The sequence below is a fragment of the Abrus precatorius genome, unplaced genomic scaffold (assembly GCF_003935025.1).
Source record: "Abrus precatorius isolate BTA unplaced genomic scaffold, Abrus_2018 Scaffold4, whole genome shotgun sequence".
Classification (NCBI taxonomy): Eukaryota; Viridiplantae; Streptophyta; class Magnoliopsida; order Fabales; family Fabaceae; genus Abrus; species Abrus precatorius.
In genome coordinates this window covers 18296163-18314952 of record NW_020874384.1, presented here as the reverse complement: position 1 = coordinate 18314952, position 18790 = coordinate 18296163, and the positions used below count along the sequence as shown (strand labels likewise).

General features: G+C 31.9%; 2 protein-coding genes across 2 annotated transcripts; one reads left to right on the top strand and one right to left on the bottom strand.

Annotated features, from left to right (window-relative positions):
* Positions 1 to 1127: 1127 nt before the first annotated feature.
* LOC113865636 (endo-1,4-beta-xylanase 1-like) lies at positions 1128 to 6951 on the bottom strand. The gene is made up of 7 exons (XM_027500331.1): positions 6744 to 6951; positions 4582 to 4949; positions 4326 to 4491; positions 3736 to 4088; positions 3345 to 3522; positions 2641 to 3177; positions 1128 to 2427 (listed from the first exon to the last, which is right to left on the bottom strand). The coding sequence occupies exons 2-7, from the start codon at positions 4944 to 4946 to the stop codon at positions 1312 to 1314; spliced, it is 2715 nt and encodes a 904-aa protein (XP_027356132.1). The 5' UTR covers positions 4947 to 4949; positions 6744 to 6951; the 3' UTR covers positions 1128 to 1311.
* A 3664-nt stretch (positions 6952 to 10615) lies between these two features.
* LOC113865389 (zinc finger CCCH domain-containing protein 20-like) lies at positions 10616 to 12216 on the top strand. Its single transcript, XM_027499893.1, has one exon. The coding sequence runs from the start codon at positions 10752 to 10754 to the stop codon at positions 11538 to 11540; it is 789 nt and encodes a 262-aa protein (XP_027355694.1). The 5' UTR covers positions 10616 to 10751; the 3' UTR covers positions 11541 to 12216.
* The last annotated feature ends 6574 nt before the right edge of the window (positions 12217 to 18790 follow it).

Sequence of the window (18790 nt, the reverse complement as noted above, 5' to 3'; positions counted from 1 at the left end):
TTTAAATTAATATTAGATTGGTTAATTTAATATTTATAAATAATCATAAAAGTGGATGTCAAATAATTTTACTCATTAGTATGACTCTAAGTATATAATTTGGGGCAAAATTAATCGAATTAACTTAATATAATAATTCGAGTTAATGAACCTCAGATGCTGCCTATATCTCGGGTTAGTACATTTATAGACATTGCAGTCATCAATAATGGTAGATTGGTAGATGGAGGGAGGCTGTCAAGTTGACGTTAGCAGGCTTTTTGCTTTTTGTTTTTTGTAGAGACTGTATGGGCCATCGTACCCTGTTGGATTTCATGGCTGCTTCTTAATAATAGACCTTTATAAATGATGATAACAACCTTAATTACATGAAACTCTAACTCAGCACCGTACACCTATGCTCCATGTAACTATAATCACCACAATTTTTGAATTTTAGTTAATCTATTTGGATTGAAGGAAGAAAAACTCATTTGCATCCTACTCTGATATTTATTCTTTTTCCAATGGTATATAACATTCAGGGCTTTTTCATACATTTTATTAGCTCAATTCTATTGGGTAACCCACTGCTTGTCCAGTTGTCCCAACCTGAAATTGGTCTCAAATATTTTATCGTACTATTGGATGCCGTTAAACTCCCGGGTATTCCTTTTTTATTTATATTGATTTATACTTTCCTGTTAAAAAATAATAAATAAAAAACTTAGGAATAAAAAACATTTATAATAAGTTTTTTTAAGTTATTAATATATAAAATGTCAAATATTCATGTATAATATTTTAAAATAGGAGTATATTAATGTTGAAATAAGAAAGTAATCATCTTACATAAATACTATATAAGTTAATTACATTATTTATGTGGTTGTGAATTTTTTAAGAAAAAAATTTAAAAACTGGTTTAATGGACGAAGCTGCTTAGCCTGCAACCTACTCTGGGCTGGTTTGGACTAACAACTAAATTAGCCTAACCCAGCCCAATTCAAATAGAATAGCACAGCTCATTTGGGTTGTTTGAGAAATTCAAGTTAATATTGACCCCAGAGAAAATCATGTTCATAGTAATTTCGCGAGTGACAAACAACTAGTTTAACTTGATCAAAACAGAAAACAACTAGTTTAAGAACAAAAGCAGCAAATTTTATTTTATTTCTTTTCCAGAATGTAATGTCCAGCAAGCTATCATTAACGTCACACAACCAACTCTGTATTCAGCGAACAGCATATAAAAAAAAAAAAAAAATATTAAAATCATGAATGCATGACAAGACAACCAAGAAATACTAACTCCAAGGTGAAGCAGGACACTTATAAATTAATTGATACCACTAGTGACGAGTCACCCTTATCAACAACAAACGTCTTAGAAATTTTCTTTGCCAAGGTCACAACTTCCACACTGTATGTTCCACTAAAGCCTCTGAAGCTGAATTGACCTTGCTCATCAACATAACCATGGCTGTGAGATAGCCACTCTTGTTTGAGAGCAAGGTATCTTTTCCCAGCTTCATTGAGATCACCTTCTGCATCCACCAAGTGTGCATTGTCCCGGCTCATAAACAATTCCCAAAATCCCCATAGCATTATACCATCTATTGCAGAATGTGCCATTGCTTCCCGCAGCATAACTTCTAGATCATCAGCTCTAACATATTCATTGGTGGAAGACACATCAAGCTCAGTGAACCATATTGGAAGACCAAGAGTACCCAATTTATCAAGGGCAGAACAAACTATAGGTCCCACAGGACTATCTATGTGACCTTGAATTCCTATTCCTCCAACTGGGGCACCTTGCCCTTGCAACTCGAGAATATGTTGAATGTACTTTTCTGGAGATGATTTGGTGTCACATCCATCTTCAACATGATAATCATTCACAAACAGTGTAGCAGATGGATCTAGTTGGTGTGCATTCTTAAACATGTTGGCCCTGATATCCTTACCTAGTCTATCCTGATAAAATGAACCATGCATCATTTCATTATTAACATCATAGTGCCTGAACTTCCCCTTGTAGCGAGTCAATAAGCTAGTTAAGCGGTTTTGGACAGCTGTCATCAAATCATTTTTATTTAATGATTTGATCCATTGCTGAACAGTGCCATCCACTTCCCAGAAGATACAATGACCACGGGCTTCTATCTTGTTCTTCTGACAGAAGTCTAACATATCATCAGCATCCTTGTAGTTCAAATTCCCTTGTTGTGGCTCAGTCCAATACCACTTCAACTCATTCCCAAAAACAGCCCAGTTAAAATGCTTCACAAAGAAGTCAACAAAATCTTCATTGTCAATATTGGTTCTACTGATGCATGATCCAATTGGAAAATCATTTTGTATCTGTCTAACTTTCACAAATGTTCCAAGATTACTGCTTGAGTCTAGCCCAGAGAATTTTAGGATTACATCACGCTTACGGACCTTCAGAGCAGCAAGGGAGAAGTGTTTAAAATGAGAAACGGGGAAATGACAAACAAAGTAAATTATCAAGTATCTTAACATTCTTCTTCTGTCATATGTTACTCGTTCAAATCAGTTCAAGTGAAAGACATCTTGAACTTGATAACGTTCCATGTGTCTTAAAGCATTCTGAAAATCAAATAAGATATGATATAGAATAGACGAAGATGTTACCTTGTCTGTCTGCCTCCTTAAATATTTAAACCGAGCTTGTCTATCAACAGCAAAAATTTGAAGTCCAGCAACCATTAAGTCGACACCAGAAGCAGGACCTTGGATATAAACCATAACCTTAGATGGCTGCTTTTCAATTCTAAAGGACCCACCAATTTCATGCCACCTGTCATCAGCAAGCTCAACTTGTCCTCCGTTGACCCACTGGTTGTCAACACTAAGGGCAATGTTCACATTCTGAGGACCGGTTGATCCAGAACCAATCCGAACCCAAGCAGAGACTTGATAAGTTAGAAAGAGTTTCAATTTCTCAGTGATCATCTGAGCAGGACCCATCCATGTTTGTGTGCGATTGGTTACAAGGATATAGCGCCCGCTTAAGGATTCATGAGGCCCAAGAGAATCTCTTGCCATTGGTGGAATTATACGCGGTGAACCGGCTCCAACACTCAAAGTACAATTACCAAGTGAGAACCATCCGTTGGTGCCATTAGCCAGATTACTATTCTCAATTATATTAACACCAAAAGCAGCACTCTGCAAAAAAAAATAAATCAATCTTTAGGTCCTAAAAACATACAGAATTGGCTACACAAAGAAACAATATCAAGGCAATATAGTTAAGTTTTTTATTTTGAAAACGAATGTGCAAAACGAAATTTCAAGAACTACTAATATATATCAAAGTTATTTATAAATCCAACCTCACAGTCAGGGGGTGTAGAAGGTGGTGTTTTAGCTGCATGCTTGACTACCAAAGTATTGACAAGAATGTCAGTGCCTGCAGGAGGACCTTCTAAATAAACAACCACTTTTGATGGGGAACCATTCAAAAGGAATTTTCCCTGCATTTGAACCCAATCTTTATCTGTTGCCTGCACACTTTAGTACACATAAGCTTTTGTTCAGCAGATAAAAAAAATGTTAAGAGTGCATTCTAATATCCATTGTTATTGATTTTGAAAGAACTAAATCGTAAAGTACCAACACCAAGTTTCTTTTCTTTCATATATGCTTACTAACAAATTGCAATGAAAGTCATATAACTCAGATTATGTTGAACACAGTAACAAAGAAATAAGATAAGAGACTGACTTGGCAATGCCTATATACTGCTCTCGAAGATCTGGTGCTTGAACCCACAATGTAGCACGTACACCAGAAGTGGTGACATTGTTCCCAAATATCCGAACTACAGCAGTAACCTCATAGGCAAGCTTGCGCTGCACTCGTCCAGTGATCTCCTGCTGAATTCCATTCCAGCTTTGGGTACGTTCTGTTGCAGATACAAAGAATTTTCCAGACTTTGGAAGGATTTTCCCATCTCCCATGGAATCATGTAATACAATCTTGCAGCCTCTTCCAGACCAATTATTCAGGCCATCCTCAAACTGGGGATTTATTATGATATTTTCATCTTCAGTGGAAGCACACCCCTTGTTTGTTGTCTTCGGAAATAAGGGCAAAATGCATCACAAGTTAGTGCGTAAAAAATATATAAAGATTTCACCAAAACAAGGAAAGAAATGAAAATTATACATATTCATTGCAATTTTGATCTAGCAATCGTGGAAGTGAAAACTGCATGAGTATTAGCTTGATTATCAATGTTCATTTAATATATTAGATTTCACCAAGATGTAGAATTCACAAAGATGTAACAGTATTTGGAAGTGCATTATTACATGATTTTCATAATCAGTTGGGCTGGAGCAGATGATGTCTACTGATTGTATAAGCAGGTCAACTCCAGGAGCAGGTCCTTCCAAATAAAATATGACCCGATCAGGCATAGTGGACAATGAAAATGACCCTTCCAACTTTTCCCAGCTACCCTTCACACAAGAAGTTCTGTTGAAAATAATGATAAATGGTATAAGCATTTCCCCCAATCGCTTTAGAACATGAGAAACTACATAAAGGAATTATGAAATTGTATACCTTCCAATGCACAAGTAGTTAGCATCTGAATTATGATATTCTAGTTTCAGAGTAGCTAGAACATCAGTAGACCCTTGAGTAAGCCCAGATACTCCAACACAAGCTGAAACAAAGTAAGTGGAACCAACGGAAATTTTATCTGTGATATCTTGCTCAAGGCCTTGCCAGCATTCCTTCCGGTTTGTGATAACAGCATAATTACCATGCGAGTCCATTTCCACACCTCGCTGAGGACCTGATTCAGGTGAAATTACATAGCCATCACAGCGATTGAGATGCCAAGAGTTCAGCCCGTCTGAAAAGTCATGATTTAGTAACATATTAGTAACCTTGCTCCCACTAGGACCTGAGATGATTCCCTTCATTACCTGCCAGAGAAAGCAATATCAGAAAACAGTTAGAAACTTGAAGGTTGACTTTGGCAAGGTGTTTTATGAATTGTTGATTGTTTTGCCACTCACAAGTCAGATTTTATTTTTGGTGAATGGGTATTTTTATACATGAAAAAATAGGTACATCTTACATTTACGAGGACAACAGTTACCATATTATGAATAGATGAGCTGTTTTCTATAATCCATTTATTTCCAATGTTAATATTTCCTATGATTCCCCAAGCAAACTCCTTAACATTTCATTATGGTTAATGCAGAACTCTTATTAACAAATTAAATAAGGTAAGGCAACACAAGTATATGAAAACTTGCTGGATAGTGGGTAGTAAAAGTGCATGCGTCAACTTGGTTTCCTGTATTCATCTTCAGTAAGTTTTCCATAGCTTCTCTAGACTTCTAAGCCAATAATAATCCGCAAGGAGACCTTCAATTATGAAGAAAAGAAAAACAAATAAATACATATTTAAACAAATATGACTCCCTAACAGAACACTCATGGTGAAGATAATTTTCTTACGAAGAAAGAAATAGGCGTAGCAGGGAGCCTGAGGCTTAGGATGCTTGTGCTCTCAGTGGGAGTGAAAGTTGGAGACTCTGCTTGTGAAGCCGAAGGCCCAGAACCTCTTCAATATATATATATGCACTGACACAGCAAATTTGAGAGTGAAGGCTACGTAAAACTGTGGGACCAACCAGCCTAACTCATCAAAGAGAACCACATTGTTGAAAAGCTGTTAGCTTTTCGTCCCAATTGTCCTTTTGTCAGAACATACTATATTAAACGGGATCAAATGAATTTCATAACTTCTTATAGTTAAAGACCATTTTAAATAATCCCAAGAAAAAAAAATCCTTTCTGTTTTTCCTTCTTTTATTTTTGCTTCCCTATTGCTTTGTCTTGCAGATAAGCAATGCTTGAATTGGAATGGAAGCCTGAGGCTCGCAGGTTGAGGAAGAATGCCTTTGTTCCTTAATTTAACATTACCACTAAATTCGAATGCACGAGACTTGAAGGTTTTGCAAGAGTTAGGTGGACATAGCTGTACCGTCCATTTATTAAATTGGCAAAGTTACTACACATTGAATTTCATAATATATAACATACAAATTGCAGAAACCCAACCGAGAACCACCCTGACAATAATATCCACCACGATAAAACAAAATAAATAAATAAATAAACATCCAAGTGAAAAATAAACAAATGCCCACCACTCCTAAAGCATATATATTTATCATTCTGTTTTACAAAAGCCAAATATGGCATGGTGCAAGTTAGTAAAATGAAATGTTTATGTATGCTCATTCATCCAAGGTATATTATTACAAAAGAATTCTTGTGAGTTAGGTAAACCAAATGTAGCCTTGTCCTTGTGCACACATTGGGGGTTCCTCCTTCGTGAAACTTGCGGTTGTTAACGATAATTATTAGCTAATGCTGATAGGTTGACTTAACTCAACTAGAAAATATTTTTACTTTTCATCCTACAGCACGCGATGATACTTGTTAGCGGGGAAGACAGTGAAAGTGAAAGAAATCAAGCCTCGCATCATGATTCATGAAAGAGGGGAACAATGAGCAGTGTTGCTCCCTTCTAAATTCTAATTACGCAAGACAAGATAATGAAGTGCGAGATTAAATGAAAATGACCCAAGCACCCTCACCCTGCTACGGATCAAACAAGTTATGGCACGTGCGAAATTTGAAATTTAACAGAGATTTTAAAACTGGTAATGGAGCGAATTAGAAACAAAAGTTGTAGTTACCTAAACCCGTTAAATGTCTGCGATCCAACAGAAAAGCACCGGGTTGGTTTTGCTGAAGCGTAGTCAAATACATTAACGTAGGGAGAATGAAGAGCGCGACATTCCATGATTGTAGTTAAAGAAGGAAGACACCGCGCAAAGTCTACTGAATCACGCGAGCTTTGTTCTTTTTCTTGGATTTTTTTCCCATTTTAATTTTTTTTAAGCTAAGAAAACTCTTTTCGTTCTCATTTTCGGGTTAGTAGATGTCGTTGGAGGAGTCAATGGGCTGAAAAGCCCAAGCCTATATGCTGATCCAATACAAAAGTTTGACAATTCAGAATGTAAGAGCATTTTGGGCCTTTTCTAAACAGACATTCCTCTGCTGACCCAAAAACAAACAGATATTCTTCAGAACCCATTACCAAATAAATAAGGCAATTGATAATATGTCCTAATTTTTATACAACTTCAATCATATGTCCGCAATCATGGGGTTTCGGGTTTCATATCATTGATGTAATTTCAATGGTCATTTGGAGAAGTTTTGCGCAGTATAAGAATATTACACGGCCTTGATTTTTTTATACATTATTATATTATTAAATTTTTAATTAATTAAAATGTGAAATTTAAAATAAATATATTACAAGTTTTAATAATTTTTAATTTTATAGTAGTTTTTTGTTAAATAAAAATATAGAAATTTACATTGTCAAAAAATTTTAATTAAATTTATATTACATTGTTCCATTAAACCATAATACAAGATATTGCATAATTATACAAGTTTGAATATGCATCCAAACTTATCTACCAACAAGTTAGTTTGTATAATACATATTTGATTTTGTTTTAAATTTATATTTTGTGTATGAAAAAAAAAATAGACCCACATTATTATAAATATTTTTTACTTAAATATAAAGTCAAATGTCAATGGTTTAAATAACACACGCGTATGTGTTATATATATTATTCATCTAGTGTTCCATCGCTATCATGATGTTAGTGGGGAAAGAATCACTTTAATAAATGGAGTTGTTATTTACAGAAAAAATAATTATTGAGTTTTTGTCATTTTTACAGTAGCTTAATAGAAACGTTAACTAAACCTTACTTGATTGAAACATACAAAAACACACTTATCACGAAGAGAAAATTACCTGCTAAAAATTTTAGGTCTAAATATTTATCCGCAAAAACTACGTACACATAGGCCTTACTTTTCCATCCACCCATATCACTATATTATTTTAAGATAAAAACTAACACAACATAAATCACTATACATAATATAACTGATTATTTATTTTTACATAATATCACATAATCCATTGTCCCCAAATCACTGAATAATAATAACCAAGTGTATATTTTCAACTTGACAAATACATAATTAATGAGTGTTAATATAATACTTTTAAGCATATCTTAGAAAACTTAAATACTAAATTTCAAGTTTGTAAATTAGTTATTGTATAAAGTTTTTATATTAAATCTGAATTTATTTGAATTATTTTGATTATCAAGACAAGCTAACAATGTCTCTCTTTTTTTTTCTGAAATAAAAGAAACTATAAACAGTGGACTATATGCAAATATAAGATAAAAGACAATGTCAAGTGGTTTAAATGGAAAGAAATATTACTTTTTATGGGTAAGCTTTCAAAATTAAAAATTTATTTCTAGAAAAAATAATGAGAAACAGATATTTTCATTTATTTACTTGACTGAAATTAATTAAAAATCTAAAGTGACGTATAAATATTAACAGTTTCAGAGGGCAACTGATAAAAGACAAGGGTGGCTTGGCCAACTGAAGAAACGTACAAATGAACAATATATAGCGATCAAATTATTTGGTTCAATTCTTAAAAATCACATACGAGGATGCGCGTGAGATGAGCTGGCCTACGTTTTTATTTGATCTGAAATTTCTGTAGAACCATTTTTTAAAACTTAATATCGATTCCATAAAACTCAATAAAATCAGAATAAATTACGTTAATTTAACTTGCAAATAAAATATATTAATTTTAATATTATGTACAGTTAAATTATAAAAAATTAATAACTATACAATTAAAATATATATTCAAAATAAATAAAATATTATTTATTAATTCTTAAAAATTTTATCATCAATACACAATTACTTAAAAAATATATAAGTTTTGAAGAAAGAAATTATATGAGTTGAGACAACTTGAAGTGTAATTTGATGCGTCTTTAAAATTTACTAAATTTAATTTTAAAACGTTAATATTAAAATCGAAAGACGTATATATGCCGGATCCAATCTTTTACACCTATTCACAAAGAGTATTTCTTTTAATATTTATTTATTGATAATGTACTAATGGACTATCACGTGACTCGCGTGTCGCCACAACCAGCAGAATAAGCGATAGAGCATTTTTTGTATAACTAAAATTAAAAATTCATTTTAAGGGGAAAAATAGTCAGACTCAAAAACCATTCAAGTGGAGTATTTTTCAGACAGGGGTGCCTCCCAATTATTTTCGAGAATTTATAAATATTTGTGTGAAATACATCATCTGCCGTATCTTTGTTTTAAAACAATACTATGTTCATACATTACATGTTGACAGTTTTATTTTTTTAACTATTTTTACTTTTATTACACTGCTTAAGTTGTTTTTTTTTTTAAATTCTCACATGACTTGATTTAATTTTACACTTCATTTTCTTATATTAAAAGTTTATTTCCGTATTAAAAATTCTTTATACATCAATGTCAGTCTTAGTTACGTTATTTTTTTATATTATAATTATTTTTATCTCAAGTCTTAGTTACTTATGAAATGATTTTTAAATTTTTTTCTTTCTTTGCTAAACTTAAACTATTTATATTTTTTAACTTAAATTGAAAAATATCCATGCAGAATACAATACATTTAACGTTTCATCTCAATTTAACTTTTTTTCTAACATTTTATAGCCTAATTGTATGAAAAATTTCTAACCATTATTTCTAAAATGAAAAAATACAACAAACACAACGTTTAAATTGAAATTTTGTCTGAGAAAAAAAGTTCTCAAATATATTATGAATAAATAAATAAAATAGATACAGATTTAATATAAAACAAAAAAGTCGGCTATAATTTATGCATCGACAGTATAACCAGAAATTAAAAATATAAAATTTTCATTAAAAAAACCATTCATTGCATAAAAATAAAATATATGAATAATTTAAAATATTTAGTGAAATATATAAAAAAAATCGACGATGAGTTTATAGACACATAATAAAAAAAACCCTTAAAATAAAAGTTCATCTTGTCCTTTGCTCCTTTATAAAATTGCACCGAAAGTAATGCACACTTGTTAACATTAATGACATTCTCGACAAGTTTGTTTTACGGGTTTACATCGTCTTTCTCATTTTTAAGAATTAGTAATTTTAGGTATTGTATAAATATTATAAAAAAGATTTACATTTAAATTATGTTAATGAGACAAGTGGAGAGTCAAATTTGTAATTTGTCAAATATGAAATAATATTTTATTTTACTTGATCAATCCTTTAGAGTTAATTTATTGATATTGCACTTAAATATTCAATTAATATTTGGTATACAGACACTTAATTAATTTATAAATTAAAGAATTGTTTAATTATAATCATTTAACGTTAATAATAATTTTAAAAAACAAAACAGTGCCATGAATAACCTGTAACTGTCGAATCTACCATTCCACTGGATGGAGAAAAATCGGCGTTGCATTCTGAACAAAACTCGAAGCTGGGCTTGCACTTCTTCTCCTTGGCCACGTGGCTAAGATAAGAGCCAGCAGCACCAACTCTTGTAATCTAAGCTACCCAAAGCCACGTCGACTTTAGATATTTTGATGTTACTTATTGTTGACTCAACCTTGGTTAAACAAACCGCATGCTTCCAATCCTCTCCTCTGTGCACTATGCGCACCACCACTTTATATACTCATTCATAATGATTCACATTTCAGAGACGCCCCCTAACTCAACTACTCTACGCCATGATCCCAAACCTTCACATTCCTCAATCAGAAAATGGAACTCTCTCTCCATTCTCTTCCAATGCACTTGAAACACACGCGCTGGCCGAGGTTTTCGACCTTTTCTCCACAGATCAGTTCCGAATGTACCAATTCAAGGTGAGGGAGTGTCCACGTGGCAGGTCACATGACTGGACGGAGTGTCCGTACGCCCATCCCGCCGAGAAGGCTCGCCGCCGAGACCCTCGCAAGTACCACTACTCCGGCACGGCCTGCCCCGATTACCGCAAAGGAAATTGCAAGAAAGGTGACACGTGTCAGTTCGCTCACGGCGTCTTCGAATGCTGGCTACACCCCTCTCGCTACAGGACTCAGCTCTGCAAGGACCGGACTGGTTGCCGGCGCAGAGTTTGCTTCTTCGCTCACACCACCGACCAACTCCGTTCACTCTCGCCCGAACCGTTTGTTTCTTCTCCCACCTCCGTCATTAACTCTTCGTTCTCCGAGTCGCCACCCGCTTCGCCCGGTAACTCTCGATACCGTGCCTTACCTGTGAGTGTACGCGAATTGGTTAACTCAATGCGGAATGTTCAACTGGAGGAGGGGGCTTCTTCGAGATGCGTGTTTGGGTCGCCACGTGGCGGGTTTTTGAGTTTGAATGGGTGGGAAGAAGAACCTGCTATGGAGAGGGTGGAATCGGGAAGAGACCTTAGAGCGAAAATATACGCGAAGCTTAGTAGGGAGAATTCGATTGGGCCGTTTTCAACCCCTGCCCCTGATATTGGATGGGTCTCGGAACTGGTGAAGTGAAGATGAAACTTGGAAGGAGTTTATCGCTGGTTCTTATGAATGAATTCGATGCTGGCCTTTTGATTTGGCTATGTATAGTTGAGTTGTATATAATGCAATGGAATAAAATTCTGTGTACATAGTTGAGAAGCTTGAGACTGTTTGAGTCTCTCTGTTTCTCTGTTTTGTAATTTGACATTTTTAGTTATGTTCTTTGTCATGGCTGCCGAAGATTGAGTGGCAGTTCATTGTATCCATTGTTTATTTTCGATTTGATTTTCTGTTCCGATGTATGTCTGAGAAACATCAGAAGAAGCTTGAAAAATGATGTTCTTTTTATGCTGAATAATAATGAAATGTAAGTACATTTTATTCGAGTCTTGGAAGCAAAAATTCGATTACTTGAAGCGAAATTTCTCTTCTTCTCTTATTTGACCAATGGAATTGATTCATCTTCGGATTTCTTAACCTCTTGCCTACAATTATGTATGATAAATGGTTGGGAAGCTTAGATTCTTCAAGTATAATTGTTTGGGCTTCTTCATGATTTTTTATTGTTCTTAGTCATGCCCATTTTCTTTGATTTTGGAATTTTCAGATCACCTGCAATTTAGGCGTTTGAGACCATCTTTCTCGCGCTCTATTGTATGAAGTGGTCATTGTTTATCTCCATAAATTACGCGATTGCAATGTATGTGTTGTGCCAAACCTCGAGAACTAGGATCAACAGAGGCAATCAAGGTTATTATCATTCCACTAATCCAAATATCTGTGTAGTTATATCATATAACTGAAGAAATCTTGACCATTAAAATAACTAATTTATTTATTTAAAAAGTCAATTTATCCATGAAAATAATTAAGTTATTAATAATTAAAGGTTTAAGTTTAATACTACACCATGACAAGTTTTTTTAAAATGAAGAAAATCTGCTCCCATATCGTTATAAAAGTTGTGTGAAGGCGAGAAAAACATAATTTTCGTAACCATCCGTGGAATACAGAGAGTTATTATAGTAAAAGATTACTTTAGGACCTGTGAACGCGACGTGTGGAATAATATGATCCTTGAGTAGTTTCAAATTTAATACGTTGTCTTCCAGGTGTATATAATAGCATTCGAGTTCATTTATGTTTGGTTCTAATTTGTAACTCTCGTCTATCGAGTTGGTCAGGTGAAACGTGAGAATTTGGATCAGATAATCAAATTCGGAACGTTTTGAAATCCGAGTTATACGAATGCAGGTGAAGTTTTGTAATGGCCTCTTTTGTCAACAGAAGGTAAGCAAACATGAAGAATGATGGTGACATTCAATTATTTGTTTATCCAAAGATAAACAATTTGCCCCACAAAACCACTTTGATATCAAGGTTCACTTGATGTAACTTGGGATCTAATAAGTAATGGAACGAAAAACATTTAGATAAGCACTCAGTTCAATGATTGAAATTTAGGAAGATCAAATTTAATTGTAATTATTTAAATATTGTTACGTTATATATTAACTAAAATTAAAGTTATATTTTAATAATTTATGATAATATGAAATATAAATATTTTATTAAGTACATAAATGTTGTCCTACTTATAAAATTTTTTGGTGAATGTTGCATTGTATGCCTTTACTATTCTTATGTTTCTCATTTAACCCTTTACCATCCTTGAATTCTAAAGTATTTTTAATTTAATTTTTTAATAAAAAATAGTATTTTATTATTTTTTTAATAACAATTTTAAATATGAATGAAACGATATAATAACTTTATCATTTAGTTTTCCAACATAAAAAAAATGGAATTGCCGATCCTTTAACCAAAAAAGTATATAAAAAACGTATTGATATTTTATTTTAAAATAAATATATAATAAATAAGGTGATATGATAAAAAAATTGACAGAAGGAAAATTAATCTTGACAGTGTTTAAAAATAAGAATTGCTAAACCGATCAAATATCAAGTACGGACATTAAACAAAACGTGCCTTGTACAAGTGAAAACTTAAAATTCTCGCAATATTTCTGTATACATCATCCCATCGATACCTCTTATGTTAATTAGTATTAACTGATCAGAAAAATTTGTAAAATTTATTTGATTTTTAATACATATATATATATATATGAAAAATGTATAAAATGAATATTATTATGTGAAGACATAATAATTAATCAAAATTAATAGTTCTTAACATAAAGCATTACATTTTTAAGATTAGTTATGTAACTTTAATTAAATTTTAATATTAATCATTTATATACAACTATATAGTATGAATTTATCATTTTTATATAAAAATAATATTCTTCACTACATTTTCTGTGTGCCTATGAAAAGCATGAGTGGCCTTGTCATAGTAATTCACATTCATACCGATTCAATATTGCTGTCCTCTCTGATTAAAAAATTCAAAATAAAATAAAACAGTATTGCGCATAAATCACGAATTGTTTATTTACTAGTTCTGGCTGATGACAAGTGATTCGAGGTCCAAAATGTGCGAAAGTATGGTTACTCATTACGTTAGTGGTGATGAAAAAATGATAGAAAATTATGGAAGATTTGGGAGTTATCTCTAACCCCAATTGCTTATATTAATAATACAGTAGGGTTTATCTGAACCCAGATTAGATATGAGACGTGGATGGCGATGCTGACAAGGCGGGCCTTATCCGCTCTACTCCCAGAAGAATCTTATAATTTATCCATTTGATGCCACTTGTTGTTGGTACTTGACTATTTATTATTATATTCAAAGAACAAAATAAAATAAAGTGGATAATATCCACTGACGTGAAAATCTAGAGTTGGAAGAGACAAGATGTGGTCAAGGATGCACCATTGCTATTGGGGGCCCTTTAAGTTCAAACAAAGCAAAACGTGGTTGTTTTAGCCTTAAGTAAGAGGCAATAAAAGGGGTAAGAGGGGGGACAAGAAAGGAGCCATGGTAGGCGACAAATTAGTATTATTTCTTATCGGTAAGTAAAAGTATATCAATGAAAAAGAGACAAAATTGAAGTTGGTTTCTTTATTCCATAGTAATTCCACATTTGCTGAATTTTTAGGAAATGTTACTTCCAGTTGGGAAGTTCTGTAGGGGCCTGCTGCGTGGAACTGTTCATGGAGATTATCCATCACCAATCATAATCCAAACAGGCAATGTTTCTTCACAAAGCAAGCGCGGTGTCTATGCAGTTTGCTGGCTAAAATTTAGTCTTTGTTTGATTGTGTATACGTGCTTAAATTAATATTTCGGATCTAGTAAACAATATGTTGATGTTATATATTATCATAAATATATTATCATTACATAAATAAAAAAAATGGTTATATAATATTTTATAGGATTATATCACATAATTTTTTGTTATCTACCTAGTTACATTTAAATTATATATAAGTCACACATTTAAATGTGATAAATGAGTCTATCACTAAAATTATTTTATATACATAAAAACTGAAATTTGAGACTTTCCTTAAAGGCTAGTGAATCGTTTGTCATTCGGATGTATGATAATTTATGCTAAAACTTAAAATTAAATAATTAATTTATTAAATTTATATTTTATAAACAATAAAATATATGTTCGAAATCTATTCTTAAAATAAACAAATCAAAGCTAATATTTTTAATGGCTGAGAGCCTAAGTTGAGTAACGTACTCCGAACCATCCAAAACTGTCGTCCCCACCTGTCGCTTGATGGCAAAAGCCTCGTACTCAAAGCCACATGGTCGTCTTAATTAACTAGCGACCTATTGCGAGAATATTTTTAAAATTTAAGTATAAAATTAAATTTTAATATTTTAAAATAAAAATATACTGTATAATTATAATCAAAATTGTATTTAGAGTCTATATTGAATTTATATCACATAAAATTTTCATTGTTCAATTGTAATATGTAATTATTTTTTAAGCGTATGTAATCATTAAAACTTTATTTCTGTTGGACACCTCTTATCTAAATACGGATATTTTTCATATGAAAATTGAAATTTTCACACTTGAAGAGCATATATTTTAGGAGGAAAAAGCGATAAGAAGTATAAGAAAATAATATTAAAATGTAAAAAAAAATACAATAGAAAATTAGAGTCGCGTTAATCAATGCTGTTATTTCCGTACAGAATCCAAACCATATACCATTTATACCTGTTACCATTATCCGTCGACCATTGAACCAGTTCGAAGAAACCACTTGTGACTTTACGACACTGGCAGTACATTCCACCTTTTGCTGATTTAATTATTATCCCGTCATTCGGGCGGCAGCTTTGCCGTGCCGGAGACAAAGGGTAAGGTCCGTTCTGCTGATCGACATATGAATGACGGTGCGGTTGTACGTATAGAATTTAAGTTGATTTACGTAAAAGGGTGAATTTAGGTTCAATATCGTGAGTTTTTTTAATTAGTATACAATGCTGATTTTCATCACATTAATATTGAAAATTAAATATAATTTTTAGTCACTATATAATTTTTTTGTTTTTTAAAATCTGGTTTAATTTGAATTTAATCTGGATGGTGTATATAGTGAATGATTTTGTCATTAAAAATTTTTTACATATACAAAAAATTAAATTTAAAACTTTATTTAAGTGATATTAAACGTTTATTATTTGAACTAACTTTTATTAATAATAATTAATATTTTTATGTAAAAATTATTATACTGTACCATTTACTTTTAAGGTCATATTTGAGAAAAATAAAACATACTTGTGTTAGTTGTAATATTAGTATTTAGCTACAGTTTAATTAGATCAAGTTTCTATATTTTTGTTATGATATATTTTAATTAAATGATGACCTACAAATATTCATAAAAATTACTATATATTTAATAAAAGTCTGTTATTATAAAAAAATATTGTTATTTAAAGAATGAAGAATTTCAAAGTAGAATATATATGTTTTTATTTTTAAAAAGATATTTATCTTTTGAAAGAAACAAGTATATCGAAGTATTCTAATTAATTAATAAGAGCATATTTTATTATATTTAATGTATGATGGGTTAATTATGTGTGCATACACATGAATCTGTACATCTATGTTGAGAGAGAGAAAGAGGGAGAGAGATTGTAGCACGGAAGCACAGGATATGTGCTTGTCCTTTTTATTAAACATCGGATTCTTTAGTCTACCATCAATTGCCTGTTTGTTTTCCATGCAAACACTGATGTACAAATATTTTTGCTTTAAGTGAAAAAAAGTACAGAAAATACCCGCGAAAGAAAATAGCAAAAAAAAAGGTGAGGAAATGATATTAGAAGATTTTCTAGTTTCTTTTTTTGTTTTATAATTTTATTTGTCTTTAATTTTTTAAATTTTATTTCTTATATTTAACTCTTTATATTTTCACCTATTTAATTTTTTTATAAATAACATATTCCAATAAAATTATGATGTATCGTTGATTTATATGAATTATAAATATATTAAATATTAACACGAAAATAAATCATATAAATATACTAAAAATTTAATTTTTTAAAAATAATTTGTATTTATCTTTTATAAATGTATATACATTAAAAATATATAATATATCAGTAATATTTTTTTTTAAATAAAATATTAACTCGAACATTTTAAAAAACAAGGTTAATGTGGAAAGTTATTATTTACGGTGAAAAATGATAGTTTGTAAATAAATAATTCAAAAGTAATCGGAGAGCTGGATTTAGGTCTTTTTTGGTTCTTTTAAGTGTGTTGTGATTAAAATATGCGTTGTGCAACAGATTGTTAAATAGGAATAATGAACAATGATAATGTAGAATTGAATTAGAGTGTTGAGGTTTTTATAAAGACATGCTTAAACAAGAACTAAATTGTAGGAACGGAAAGCAAAACAAAGCAAACTAAAAGTTAATACATGGATGTAAATAATGCAAAAAAAATAAAGGTACGATTCTGTTTATGGTGAAAAATGTTACTTTGTAAACAAATAATCAAAGAGTAATTTGGGAACTGGATTTAGGTCCTCTTGAGTTCTTTTAAGTATGTTGTTTAAACGTAATGTCCGAATTGGCGTTGTAGAGCAGAGGATTGAATAGAAATAGCAAATGATAATTACGCTAAACTTAATCAAACTTGGAGGTTTTTACATAAATGTGCTAAACAATAACCAAATTTTGGAAACAAAAATAAGTAAAATGAACAAAAACAAATGCAGAAACGTAAATGTGCAAGAATGTAAAGGTACGACTCATAGCAACAACGAACAACGGGTACCGTGAGTCTCTTAATAGTTGGTGTCTGGCGTGGTGCATGGTTTCAGCGTGCAAAGAATTTTAGGTGCGATGTCTGGGTGCAAAAAGTCGTCCTCCGGAGAGTGAACCTTTGACGTATTTATAGGTAAGGGAAACTACCATCGTTCTCATTTTTTTGCAGACACTACTCTGTAACTGCCTTCAACTGTTGCCCGTTCTCCACGACTAGCTTTAATCGTGCTGTCGGTTGTGGTTTATTTCATAACTGCCATTGCTCATAACTCTTCTTCATGTTGAACTTTCGTCTAGTGGTAACTGTTGGTAACCGCTTCTGAGTCTTATAATAACTTTTGAATATATCATGACTCTTATAGACTTAGAATATTTTCTTTTTATTTTTTATTTTTTCAAGCAGTTTTGAGATAAACTTAAGAGGCTCATTTACCATTATGATCTTAGAATAATTTTTTCTTGATTTCTATTTTTTGACTAATTTTGGAGAATCTGAGAGCTTTTTTTGTTCTTGTGAACTTAAAATATTTTCTTTGCTCATTCCTATTTTCAAGCAATTCTGGAGAAAATTTGGAGCTCAACCAAGGTTGTGAACTTAGAATATTTTTTTATTACCTCCTAGTTTTCGAGCAATTTTGAAGAAGAATTGGAACTTAGTCAGTTTTGTGGACTTAGAATATTTTTTGACCACTTTCTATTTTTCAAGTAATTCTAGAGGGAATCTAGAACTCAACCAGGTTCATAGACTTAGAATAATCTTCTCCTTAGTCTTATTTTTTGACCAGGTTTAGCTATTCTGAGTCCAAAGACTAAAAAATCCTCAAAAGCTCCTTGAAAAGACTTTTAGTCTTATAAACTTAGAATAATTTTCTACTATTCTCTTGTCTTTCGAGCAGTTTTGAGAAGAATTGAAGGTATGACAAAAACCTCTAAAAGAACTCAAAATGTAACCTTTTCGATAGAAATTAAGGTTCTTCTCAAAAACTTTTCAACACTTCTTGGGTTCGAACATACTTTTCAATAAAGAAAAAGGCTCTTTC